Source organism: Anguilla anguilla, chromosome 9, assembly GCF_013347855.1.
Source record: "Anguilla anguilla isolate fAngAng1 chromosome 9, fAngAng1.pri, whole genome shotgun sequence".
Taxonomy (NCBI): domain Eukaryota; kingdom Metazoa; phylum Chordata; class Actinopteri; order Anguilliformes; family Anguillidae; genus Anguilla; species Anguilla anguilla.
In genome coordinates this window covers 37460611-37473681 of record NC_049209.1, presented here as the reverse complement: position 1 = coordinate 37473681, position 13071 = coordinate 37460611, and the positions used below count along the sequence as shown (strand labels likewise).

Sequence of the window (13071 nt, the reverse complement as noted above, 5' to 3'; positions counted from 1 at the left end):
GCAAGTCCCACTGGTCCCCTGAGAATCCCACCCAAATGCATGTGTTTACAACAGCAATAACTTCATATTGGGAAAAGAAATTATCATACTCCAAAGACTCAGGGTGTGGGTGTGTGGTTACGGTGTGGCTTGTTGTTCCCTTCAAGTTTTATGCAGTGAAGAACATTCTGTCTTCATAGCCAGTTTTTATCAGCTGATCCCCTACAGCTGCTGCCAGGAAATTAGTGGCATGTTTTACAAAGAACAGTGTCCCAAGGTGTGTTGTATTTTAGCCACTGAAACTAAGTTGGCTATCATAGGCCGGGGGAAAAGGAACTGTTTGTTTTTAGAGGTGGTCGCTAGTCAGTGTCAGGACTGCGGTGGCAATACGATGGGGCTGCTAACTTTCGTAATCACCAGATTAGGGATAGAGCCAGCAATTTCAAGGCCTATGGCCTCACTAATGTTAACTGTCTTGTTACACTACATTGCATTCATTTGTATGAATGAATGAATGAATGTAATTTGGCATAGGCTTTTATCCAAAATGATGTACAATAAGCGCATACCATGAAGGTCATTGGAACAACGATAGAACACAGGTTCTCATTATGTAAGTTATCCATAGCCATGGACATGGACGAATCCAGTTCACACAGTAAGCATAAGCTAGGTCAGAAAGTTACAGTAAATCAAACTAGGAGGCATGATGAGATACAACATACAAGTGCAATATGGATGGAGATACAGTGTATCTAGAGGATCAAGATAGGAAGATACAAGTGATAAGAGCGATCCTAGATTGGGAGTGCCCTGCAGATTAGTGATAGTTAGTCCAGGTACAGTCTGAAGAGATGTGTCTTCAGACCACAGTGGAAAATGGGCAGACACAGAGTGGTTCGTAGAGGAGTTGTTAGCTGCAGAATTGACTGCAGAATGCCTCAACCGACCAATCACAATCAAGTATTGTGCAATGTGTAATAACTACAGATTAACAAATTCACTGATCATAGAATAACTTGAGTGTACGGTATTTAAAAGTGACCCTTCTGGTCCCGGGGCCTATGGTGTAAGGATACAATTTGGAGATGATACGATACAATACTGATACTCTAAACAATGAGACATTGTTATAAATGAAGAGAAATCGCATTATGACTGGATTAATAACTATTAATCGCAATCTGAATGTGACCATTAGTTATGACAGATTCACCCACCGACAATCAAGAGATCATTGAAATAAGACAAAACTGTAGCTTCAACAAGTATAGGATTGCATTGCTTGTGTTTTTGTGTCAATAGATCAAATGTTTTGAGATATTTATGATTTCGTATCGATATAAACATTTCATATTTCCCTGCTGCCACAGATAAAGACCATCTCTCTTGCAAAGATAGTATAATGATCAAAATCTATGGCAAGGTGAGTAACATCAATGTGAGATAAACCCATGTAGAAATGGGTTTGCTGAAAACAGTGAGGAAGAACTTGAATGCCCTACACAGATCACTGACCTCAACCCCACCCAAAACCTTTGGAACCAATTGGAAACAAACTGCGAGCCAGGCCTAAACACCTAAATCAGTGTCCAACCTCACTAATGCTCTTTTGGCTGAATGGAAGCAAATCCCTGCAGCAATGTGCCAACATGAAGTATAAAGCCTTCCCAGAAGAGTGGAGGTTGCTATAGCAGCAAAGGGTGGACCAACTCCATATTAATCCCAATAATTTTTGATGTGATGTTGAATTTCACGTATCCACATACTTTTGGCCATGTAGTGTACCAATAAGTCAAAACGAATAATAAACTTACCGCGGTATGTTGCTGTGACAACCTCCAGGGCACAGGCAAGCAATGAAGTGTGGAAGGCAGAGTCATTGAGTAGTTTACTGAAATGAAATCATAGGCCAGCAGGATATCAGTTTGTCCATTTCAAAGAGTAGCTTTAATATGAAGATTGTTACATGATGGGTACAGAAAGTAAAGAACTGTTGCATGATGGGTACAGAAACATAAGCCTCTCAGAGCTTACCTGAAATTCTGCACAGACAGTCTCCTTTCTTCCTACGGTGGGAAAAAGGAAAAGACCGTTTCCAAAAAGCTTGACTGAAAGAATGAAGGTGCAAGCCAAAACAAGGAGTTGAATGATGGATTACCGATTTCAGCATGGATTCCATGACTCTGTAGTACAGCCGGGTCCCAAGGGTAAACCGCTGAAAAACAAGCAGTGATTTAAATTCTCCCATTCCACATAAAAATAAAAATGTTGGCTACAGAGATTGATGGTAAAGAATTTATGGCATAATCTGCAGTTTAACCCCTTCGAACAGATGCCAATTCTGGCCAATCCTTGCCCATTGATGGGTTCCCTATTTAAAGCTGTATAACTCCAGGAGTGAGTATCACTGAAACTTGGCAAATGGCTTAAATGAAGCAAGACATTTGTACCATTTACAATACCAGTTTATAGGTAAACTTAGGTAAAAATAGTGCCCCAAATTCAATTATCTTGGCAAAAATGTACTTGTTCTTTTTTACTTTGCAATGAAATACTGAGAGATCCCATATATAAAATGGGTTAAACTATATTTGTCCTGGATCAAAAACTCCTTGACCACAAGTGCGCAAAATCGAAGGGTAATATGCATAACGACTAAAGATCTATGAAGCAAAAAGTGAACGGTGTACCCTGGCGTGTGTCCAAATCTATCCAAAATGTCTAAATTGTGCACTGCTGTAAATCACAATATAATCATGTATTTCACTACAAATCAACAGTTTAGACTCAAGAAACTCACTTTTGCATAATTTTCAAGTGGGAATGACCATCTTTCCATCAGTATAGGGGCCTAAAACACATAAGGGTCCAGAAACATAACCAAAATCTCTCCAAAAATGAATGAAATGCTTTTAGTCTCAAACCATACACATTTCACCCCGGATGATGGTTTAAGATGAAATACTGATATCAGCCTCTGGTGAAAAGAGTTGGCCATCTGCTACAAGAAATTTTAGACCTATGTGTGTTATCTTTTATTTACAAAATTCTGAAAAGTTGTTTTAGGACAACTCTTAGAGGTACTAAACAGCAACAATATCTTCAAAAAATTTCAGTCTATTTTTTGCCAGCTTCACAGCACCGAAACGGCCCTTCTTAGGGTTACTAATGATTTATTAATGGCTGCTGATGCAGGAGACATTTCTGTTCTGCTTCACCTTAATGCAGCCTTTGACACCATCGATCATGCTATTCTAAACAGTAGACTAACAGAGTGAGTTGGTATCTCTGATACTACGCTAAACTGCTTCTCTTCCTATTTGTCAAAAAGGCAATTCTGTGTGTCAGGTGACGTTAGGTCATCAAGATCAGTGATCAAATAACCAACCTGCTCCTACCTTATAAGCCCACAAGGTCGCTCCGTTCTCAAGACACAGGCTACCTGGTAGTTCCAAGAATTTCCAAAAACCTAAAAGGTGGTAGAGCTTTCTCCTATAGAGCCCCACAACTGTAGAACCGGCTTCCAAAATGTATAAAGGAGTCAGACTCGGTCTCAAAATTTAAATCTAGATTAAAAACGCACCTCTATACTCAGGCTAATATTCAGTTATAGTCTGGAGACAGGGTGGGAGAAGCCGGTAGTCACAGAGCATTGTGGAGTGGCAAAACTCTCCTTACTGTCACCTGTCAATCAGCTGTGACCCGAGTCACCCGATTTTACATAGGCTGGCTCTTGATAGGCGGGTATGGTTGTCCCCCCCCCCATGACTGCATGGGCTCTCCATCCCTGTCCTCGTAGCTATGCAGCCATATATTACTCCTGGCGGGGTGCCCCCAATTCATACCACTGCCACTTTACCCACTGTCTATTCTATTGCAAATTCCCTAATCGCCGTTTCTACCTTCTTCCCCACGCTGCCGACGGGGCTCTAGCCCCAGTCTACGAGAGTGCTTCGAGAGTCGTCTGGTCTCCCCCACCACTGCGGTCCAGCTCCTATTTCGTCATTGCCTCCACCCTGCCCACATCCGTCACCACCTGCTGCTCCCCACAACCGCCACCCGGCCCCGCCCATAATCTGAGCCACTTTATGAACCTTGTAAAACTGACTGACATTTTGGTCACCAATCAACACCCTGAGCCAACCAGAGGAGGATGGGTTTCCCCTTGAGCCTGGTTCCTTCCGAGGTTTCTTCCCATCTGCCACAGGGAGTTTTTCCTTGCCACTGTTGCCTTAGGCTGCATTCAGACCAGATCAGGCAATGCGGGAAAAACGGCTGTCCTCCCATTCATTTGAATGGGGGTAGTGCGTTTAGGCAGTGGAAGTGGGGACTGCATGGGGTGCAGAAAAAAACCGCAGTGGCCGTGCGGGAAGAAGTAGAACCAGAATCAACTTTTGCCGTAACGCAACCCAACGTCACGCTGCGGTGGCTAATCACGGAAGCCGGCAATCAACCCTGTGGGAAGGTGCTGCATTGTCTGATCTGGTCTGAATGCAGCCTTAGGCTGGCTCCTGTGGGGGTTTAGGCCAGGGTTGTCTGTAAAGCGTACTGTGACACCTGCTGTAAAATACGCTATACAAATAAAATTTGATTGATGATTGACTGATACCTCAGGGCTCAATTCTTGGAAAAGTATTGTTGTCTTTATATATGCTACCCCTTGGTCATATTATCCATTGTCACAATATCTTCTACCACTGCTATGCAGATGACACACAGTTGCACCTCTCTGTAAAGCCAAATGATATAAATAAGTTAGTGCCTTTACATCACTGCTTAGCTGAGGTTAAAGACTGGATGTCTCAGAACTTTCTACAATTAAACTCTGACAAGACAGATGTCCTTATTGTTAGCCCCGAACCCTTATCAAAACAGTTATATCCATTCTTTGGTCCCCTAGCTTCAAACATCAAATCTAAGAATTTAGGTATAATCTTTGATTGTAATCTGAATATTAAACAACATATTAAATTGGTTTAGGGATGCTTTTACCAACATTTTTGTCTTTTTCCACCACCAAAAGAATCATACTATCAAATCATTTATTTAATCTCGTCTTGACTATTGCAATGCTTTGTTCTCAGGTCTTCACCGTTGCGCTATAGCTCAGCTGCAAACTGTCCAGAATTCTGCCGCAAGGTTAATGAGTAAGTGCTACCATACCACCGAAATTCTGACTTCTCTGTACTGGTTGCCTGTTGCTTTTAGAATCTATTTAAAGTTTTATAAATTGCTTACAAGGCCTTGCATGGTTTGGTGCTCAATTATATTCATTAACCTTTGTCCAGTCTCTTCTCAGATCTGCCAGCCTTGGGCTTTTGGCTGTTGCAGAGTCTACATTAAAATTAAGAGGTGATTGAGCATTTGCTGTAATAGCCCCTAGGCTCTGGAATAGCCTTTTATACAATTTTAGGTCTGCTGATACAGTCTCGGATTTTAAAACTAGCCTAAAAACCTTCTTCTGTAATGACCGATAGCTAGTTGCTGTACTTATTCTAATTGAAGAGTCTTAATGCTACGGTTTTTATCATTTTCTTTTATTTTGTTTTACTATGTTTTAATTTTAATGTGCTTAGTTCTTTGTTTTATTTATTTATTTGTGCTTTAATATTGCCTTTTTTCATCTATATTCTATAATGCTATTTTATTTGCAGTTTGTTATTCCCTTTTATGTTGCTCTTATTGTATACCCTGTGACAGTCAATTCCAAAAATAATGTATATAACCAAAATATTTTGAGCAGAAATACTTGCATATCGAGGATGAAATCTTATTTGCGCTCATAGGCATTCTCCTCCAATCTATGCTGTTGTTCTCCTCTTCTGACTTCACAAAACAATATCAACTAGGTCTATCAGCAAAAATATGCCTTATCCATGCTCAGAAGTAATAATAATATTTTTCAAAAATTTCGGAACTCAACAATTACGCCTCGCCGGGTGCAGTGTCTTTACTGCTATCACAGAGTGAATGTATAATGCGTCGATGAGACAAAACCTTCAGTTACGATGAGCTATAAAACACTATTCTATATTTTACTAAAAGTAAAATTAGACATGACATTGTTGGAAAGTTATAGTGTGACCTATTGGATAAAACAATTGTCAATCAAGGCAGAATGTACTAAAAAGGGCAACAATGCCGTAAATGGCATGTGTGGTTTTATGCACTGCTATCTTGGAAGGTACCCAGGCATCACAAATGAGTGTATATTTCACAAATGGATTTCACAAGACAATATGACCACTCACTCTTGAAAGGGACACCTCTATGCATAAAACGGTATGGTATTTCATTCCATATTTAGTCACAGATATTGATAATAGAATGACATATATCATTCTAGAAAAAAATTGTCTTGTATTGGCTACATCGGCATATCTTAGGGCTACTGGTGGGTTTATCTTGTTGCTATGACAGAATACAACCTTTGGTGGTGAAATAATATTTTGATGAATGCCCAGACAGACACTATTGTGTCATGCTTGAGGGAGAGGGGGTGTTTCAGGTGAGACTGCAGGGAGGGGGTACTTGTAAAATAGATGACCTATGTAACAATGGTGGCGCTCACAAACTCAGTATTTGGCATAGTTTTGGTGTATCGTCTACTAATAAAGCTAGAACACAAAGTTTGTGGTTTCAACTCATAGTTTAGTTGCAGGAGCAACGAATGTCTGAGTTGAGAAATCTCAGGATGCCGGCATCATGGCCACTAAGGAGTTTGCGCGAAAGGGTTAAGGACAAGGGAGGGTGATGTATTAACCACCACTGACCATTCAGGTTGAGTTCCGTTAGTAGAACGAGGGGATATAAATGGAAATTAGCTAAATTCAGTATAGACATTAGGAAGAATTTTTTTCACGCAGAGTAGTCAAGGTGTGGAATAGCCTGCCAGGTCAAGTAGTAGATGCAGAAACTCTGGGAATTTTCAAGACAAGGCTTGTTATGGTATTACCAGACACTATCTAGTCTATAGGTAATCAGAGCACTAATTTAGTCAGGAAATGGTGAGCATTGTTGGGATGAATGGCCTATTCTCATAATTATGTTGTGTGTGTTATTGATCCTGGATCACTGTTACATTTAGACAATGTTAATGGGTAGGTTCAGGGCTGGGTTAGCAGACGACTGGCAAATCAAACTGTGTTTTGTCATTAGATTTCAATCTTGCCGGTAGAGAGCTACAGTGTATAGGTTTTCACTGTTCCATAATACTTGACTTAGTTGGTCTAAACCCATTCCTGATTTAAAAGTAAAAAATAAAACCAGCAGACACTGTGGCAAGAACAAACTCCACCAGGCAAGAACAAGCACCACTGCTTTAGAGGGAAACCCTAGTGATTGGCTGAACACTAGCATGCTATGTACCTGAGAGCCAATCTCCATGCAGCGCTGTCCCATGGCCTGAGCGAACCGCTGGCTGAAGTGCTCCCCGAGACGCCTTACCCTCTGGGTGATCTCCTGAGTTGGGTCCACTGTGCAGTTCTGAGAGGCGAGGACAGAGAAGAGGAACAACTAAGCTTTCATTCAGCAAACACAACATGTTCACATCATTCCCTACACAAAACACAACATTGTTCAATTATCGAGGTCAAGCAGTGTTTTTTCCTGTTCACACTCAGGTCTCCTATGCAAAAAAAATTCCATGCCAAGTCTATTCATGCTTCCTTGAGTCAATGTGCTAAGGGATGCAGCATGCTATTCTGATTAAGTAGATGTAATTGTTTGGTTCGGTCTATAGAACAGTCGAGGTCTATTGTTTAGATTTGTGCAATGTATTTTTTTTCGCAGATCTAAAAACAATCTTTGCTTCAGAAGAATGGGCTTTTAAAAGCACATTTATGGTAATGTTTGTTGTTTTTCTGGTTCTGAAGAATGGGCTTTTAAAAGCATAAGGAATAGAAGCTGTTCTTACAGCTTAACTTGCAGTTCACAATAAAAAAAAATACATTTTTGAAACGATTATCACTTTAGACAAACTTTGGCAGTAAAATGGGTTGCTGAAGAGCTCAGTGACTTTCAACATGGCACTGTCATAGGATGCCATCTTTCTAACAAGTCACTTTGTCAAATTTCTGCCCTGCTAGAGCTGCCCCAGTCAAATGTAAGTGCTGTTCTTGTGAAGGGGAAATGTTTAGGAGCAACAACAGCTCAGCTACCAAAAGGAAGGCCACACAAGTGCACAGAAAGCGACTGCACATTGCTGAAGTGTGTAGTACGTAAAAATGGTCTGTCCTTGGTTGCAACATTCACTATAGAGTTCCAGACTGCAGGAAGCAGCATCTTCTGTTCATTCATTCATCGGGAGCTTCAGGAAATGGGTTACCATAGCCGAGCAACCACACACAAGCATAAGATTAGCATGCGCAATGGAAAGCGTCAGGTGGAGTGGTGTACAGCACAACCACCATTGGACTCTGGAGCTGTGCAAACGTGTTCTCTGGGGTGAGGAATCCCGCTACACTATCTGGCAGTCTAACGGACAAATCTAGGTTTGGCGATTGCCAGGAGAACACAACCTGTACAAATGCATAGTGCCAACTGAAAAGTATGGTGGAGGAGGAATAATGGTCTGGGGCCGTTTTTCATGGTTTGGGCTAGGTTGCAGTGAAGGGAAATCGTAATGCTACTGCAAGCAATAACATTCTAGGGAACAGTTCAGGGAAGGCCCTTTCCCGATTCAGCATGACAATGCCCCCATGCACAAAGCAAGGTCCATGAAAAAATGGTTTGCCGAGTAACTCAGCTAAAAATTGGATTAATTAATATCAGATCACTAGCCCCTAAGGCAACTCTTGTAAATGAATGAATTACTAATCACCAAGTTGAAATCTTATGTGTAACTGAAACTTGGCTTAGAACTGATGAATATATTGCCTTAAATGAATCTACCCCTCCTGGCTACAGTTACACTCACGTTCCCCATCTGACGTGTCGTGGCGGTGGTGTTGCTGCTGTATATAATTCTAATCTTTTTGCTACTTTGTTATCCCGGCTTCAAATGTAACTTTTTTTTTTTTTTTTTTTTTTTTTTTGAAGTGCTTGTTCTCAGTTTTGCACATCCGGACAAAAAAGCAGTCCGTTTCATCCTTGCAATTGTACACAGGCCACCGGGGCCATACAGTGGTTTTTTACTTGAGTTCGCTGATTTCCTTTCCAGCCTGGTTGTTAATTCAGATAAAGTAGTAATTGTAGGGGACTTCAATATTCACATGGATAGTGAAGGCGATCCTCTCAGATCAGCATTCTTGTCCATCATTGAATCTATTGGCTTCGATCAACATATACATCAGCCCACACATTCTCATAACCATACTCTTGATATGGTCTTAAGTTATGATACAGAAATAGCAAATATAGCAGTTATGCCTAATAACCCTGTGCTATCAGACCATTATTTAATTATTTTCCAACTTTCACAAGTCTGTCATGTGTCACCAGATCCTTCATTCTACCTTAGCCGTAAGGTTTCCTCCAGGACTGCAAATGCTTTTATTAATGAGCTCCCAGGCTCATTTGTGCACTGTGGGGATTTTCTTGGCTCCCGCCCAAACGCATACAAAAATGCAAGCATTAGCTCACTTAGTTGATCAGCTGACAGACAACATAAATTACGTACTTTCCAGAACCCTGGATACTATCGCACCTCTTAAGAAGAAGAAAGTCCGCTATAAGAAATTAGCACCCTGATATAATGACCATGCTCATGCTCTCAAACAAGCTTCATGCCAACTTGAGCGCAAATGGCATTCTACTAAATTGCAGGTATTCCTCCAGGACTGGAAAGACAGTCTACTAACTTATAAACATGCCCTCTCCACAGCACATTCCTCATACTTCTCTACTTTAATAGATGAAAATAGAAACAATCCTAGGCACCTGTTTAACACTGTTGCCAGACTGACCAAGAATCAAGATGATCCATGTGTCTCAATATCATTTAGTAGCAATGACTTTATGAATTTCTTTGATGACAAAATTATAAAAATCAGGGACAAGATTCAAAGTTCTCCTACCACCCCTCATATAGGCTCTGCCCTTCCATCCGCTCAACACATGGATGCATAATCTTCAGAAGAATCTTCATAAAGATGGGTGGCCTATCTAAACTCTTTTGCTCCAACAGACCTCGTGGAGTTTAATGCCATAGTTAATTCCTCGAAATATTCTACTTGTCTTCTAGACCCTATCCCTACGAAACTTTTCAAGGAGCTACTACCAGTGATTAGAACACCAATGTTATATATTGTCAATGAGTCTTTAGCATCTGGACACATACCACAAATTCTTAAACTTGCAGTCATCAAACCCCTTCTTAAGAAGCCAAACTTGGATGTGAATGACCTGTCTAACTACAGTCCTATCTAAAACCTCCCATTCCTTTCTAAAATACTAGAAAAGGCCATTTCAAAACAACTTGGTTCATTTTTGCACTCCAATCATATATTTTTCAATCTGTTTTTAGACCCTCTCACAGCACTGAAACAGCCCTGGTCAAAGTACTCAATGACCTACTTCTCGCTTCTGACAATGGCTGCATCTCTGTACTTGTGCTTTTAGACTTAAGTGCAGCATTTGACAGAGTTGATCACCTCATCCTTCTGGATAGACTTGAAAATCTTGTAGGCCTCCGTGGACAGGCACTCTCTTGGTTCAGATCATACCTATCAGACCGATATGAATTTGTGCATTTTAATAATGACTCCTCTTATCAATCCAGGGTTAGATATGGAGTACCACAAGGATCTGTGCTTGGGCCTTTGCTCTTCTCCCTTTATATGCTCCCCCTGGGACGAGTTATTCGCAAACATGGCATTAATTTCCACTGCTATGCAGATGACACCAGTTGTATCCATCAGTTAAGCCTGATGAAGTTGTCCAGCTGTCAAAGATCAAAGCCTGTCTTATACACATAAAGGAATGGATGACCCAAAATTTTCTTGCTAAACTCTGATAAGACCTAGATAATGGTAGTGGGGCCCAAGTCCCTGAGATACAAACTATCTGACAATATGCTTAACATTAATGGAATCTCCATTACTTCAAGTGCTGTAATCGATGATCTTGGTGTTACCTTTGATCCAGATCTTGCATTTGATATACATATTAAAAACATCTCTAGGGTTGCTTTTTATCACTTGAGAAATATCTCAAGAATTTGGAAAATACTGTCCTTACATGATGCAGAAAAACTAGATTAGATTAGATTACTGCAATGCTCTTTTGTCTGGATGTGCAAATTCCTCTCTGAAAGGGCTCCAGCTAATTCAAAATGCAGCAGCTCGTATTCTCACTAGAACGAGGAGATTCGAGCACATCAGCCCAGTGTTAGCATCGCTTCACTGCTTGCTAGTTAAATTCTGAATAGATTATAAGATACTACTTCGTACCTTTAAAGCCTTACATGGGCTTGCCCTTTTGTACTTAAATGATTTACTTCTTCCTTATATTCCCTCACGAACGTTCCGTTCGCAGGGTGCAGACCTCCTTGTTATTCCTAGAACAGCTAAAAGTACTATAGGTGGTAGAGCCCTCTCCTATCGTGCTCCCGTTCTGTGGAACAAGTTTCCTGCCCATGTTCGGGGCGCAGACACTATCACCTTATTTAAAGCTAGGCTTTAATCTCTCCTATATTTGAGGGGCAGGAGTGGGTGGCGGGCATAGCTATCGACAATGTTGGGCAGTAGCGTCGCTACAAGTAGCGGCGTTACTAGTTTAACTACATTTCTCAGTAGCATGGTGGTAGCGTTGCTGTTTTCTGAATCAAATAGCTTTTCAGTAGCGAAGATCTTTTATTGATCAAGTAGTGCGGTAGCATCCACACAAGCTACATTTTCCCAAGCATTTCTGAAGCTCAAGCGCAGCGGAGCATTTTTCTGCGGTCTGAAATAAAACTGCTAAGGATCAGTAAATGACGCCACCACCATACACGGACCTGTATGTGTAGCCGACAGAAGCACTTTTGTATGACGGTGACATCACGTATCAATCCTTGGGCTGATGCCTGGAATACAGACACACGCGAGCTTGAGTTTACTTGATGGAAAGATCGGTATGTAGCTAGGTAAGCTGTTTATTTTAGTTTATTTTTGTTATTGCACTCACTCCTACTTGTTTAATTATTGCTTGTATTATTTGCATAGATTTCTTTGCTGCATTTGTTTGTGTTGATCAGATTAACCTACAGGGTCCAAATTAAACTATGCGGTCGCTCCCTCCCTCCACTTGGAACTGTACTTCCCTCTAGGGTTTTCAACACACTTGTCCCTGGTTACAGTTATAGCCTACACTTTGTTGTACGTCGCTCTGGATAAGAACATCTGCCAAATGCCTGTAATGTAACATATAGGAGGGAAGAGGTGGGGACAAAATGAGGGAACAGCGGAAAAGTTGAAAAGTTTAGATAACTCTGAAATATGACTTTTGTAGTTTTTAACGTTGACCAGCAGAGGGTACAACAAAAAAGCCTATACAAAACCAAAGTATGGTGGTTAATCAAAATGATTTGCTTGAAATTTATGTAGATATAGTTACTAGTACAGAGTGGCCCTAATAAAAACACCACTTTTTAAACTGCCAATCACGATCGATCGATAGACAGACAGACAGAGTACTTTATTAATCCCAAAGGGAAATTAAAGAGTTACAGCAGCCACTTGACATAAATCAAAATACAAAAACAATGAGGTAGGCTAGGTAAAAGAAACAAATACAATTAAAGGCTGAATCATATACAATAACTAAATAGACTAATTCAAATATAAAAATAAATAGAATAGCTAAAACTAGAATAGAGACTAGAGAACCATAACCATAACTATAATATACTATTTTCTGAGTATAAACTGTTCAATTATGTTAATATCAAGTGCAAGTCAAGTGGATATTGCTATGGTAGTAAGGTGCACGATTGTCTAAGGATGTTAGAATTAAGTCTGCATTGATACTTGAATAAGACAATATACAAAATTGTAGAATTTTATTTCTTTTGTAGAGGATCCACCCAACTAAAATGGCCTCCTTGGAATGAAGTTGGTTCAATGCTTACTTCGATGTAGTAACCTACTTTTGGCATGTTGCTGTAGCTTA

The 13071-nt window shown here is 40.5% G+C and overlaps 1 protein-coding gene across 2 annotated transcripts in view; it reads right to left on the bottom strand.

Moving 5' to 3' along the window:
* rb1 (retinoblastoma 1) overlaps nucleotides 1-13071 on the bottom strand; it is a 199872-nt gene that overhangs the window by 57189 nt on the left and 129612 nt on the right. Inside the window, exons 13-17 of one of the 2 annotated variants that reach the window (XM_035432080.1) lie at nucleotides 7351-7467; nucleotides 2783-2833; nucleotides 2141-2197; nucleotides 2017-2048; nucleotides 1797-1873 (exon numbers count right to left, since the gene is read on the bottom strand). In XM_035432080.1, coding sequence (XP_035287971.1) covers nucleotides 1797-1873; nucleotides 2017-2048; nucleotides 2141-2197; nucleotides 2783-2833; nucleotides 7351-7467 — 334 coding nt within the window. The remainder of the gene's footprint in view (nucleotides 1-1796; nucleotides 1874-2016; nucleotides 2049-2140; nucleotides 2198-2782; nucleotides 2834-7350; nucleotides 7468-13071) is intronic. The other variant, XM_035432081.1, reaches the window with a different exon arrangement.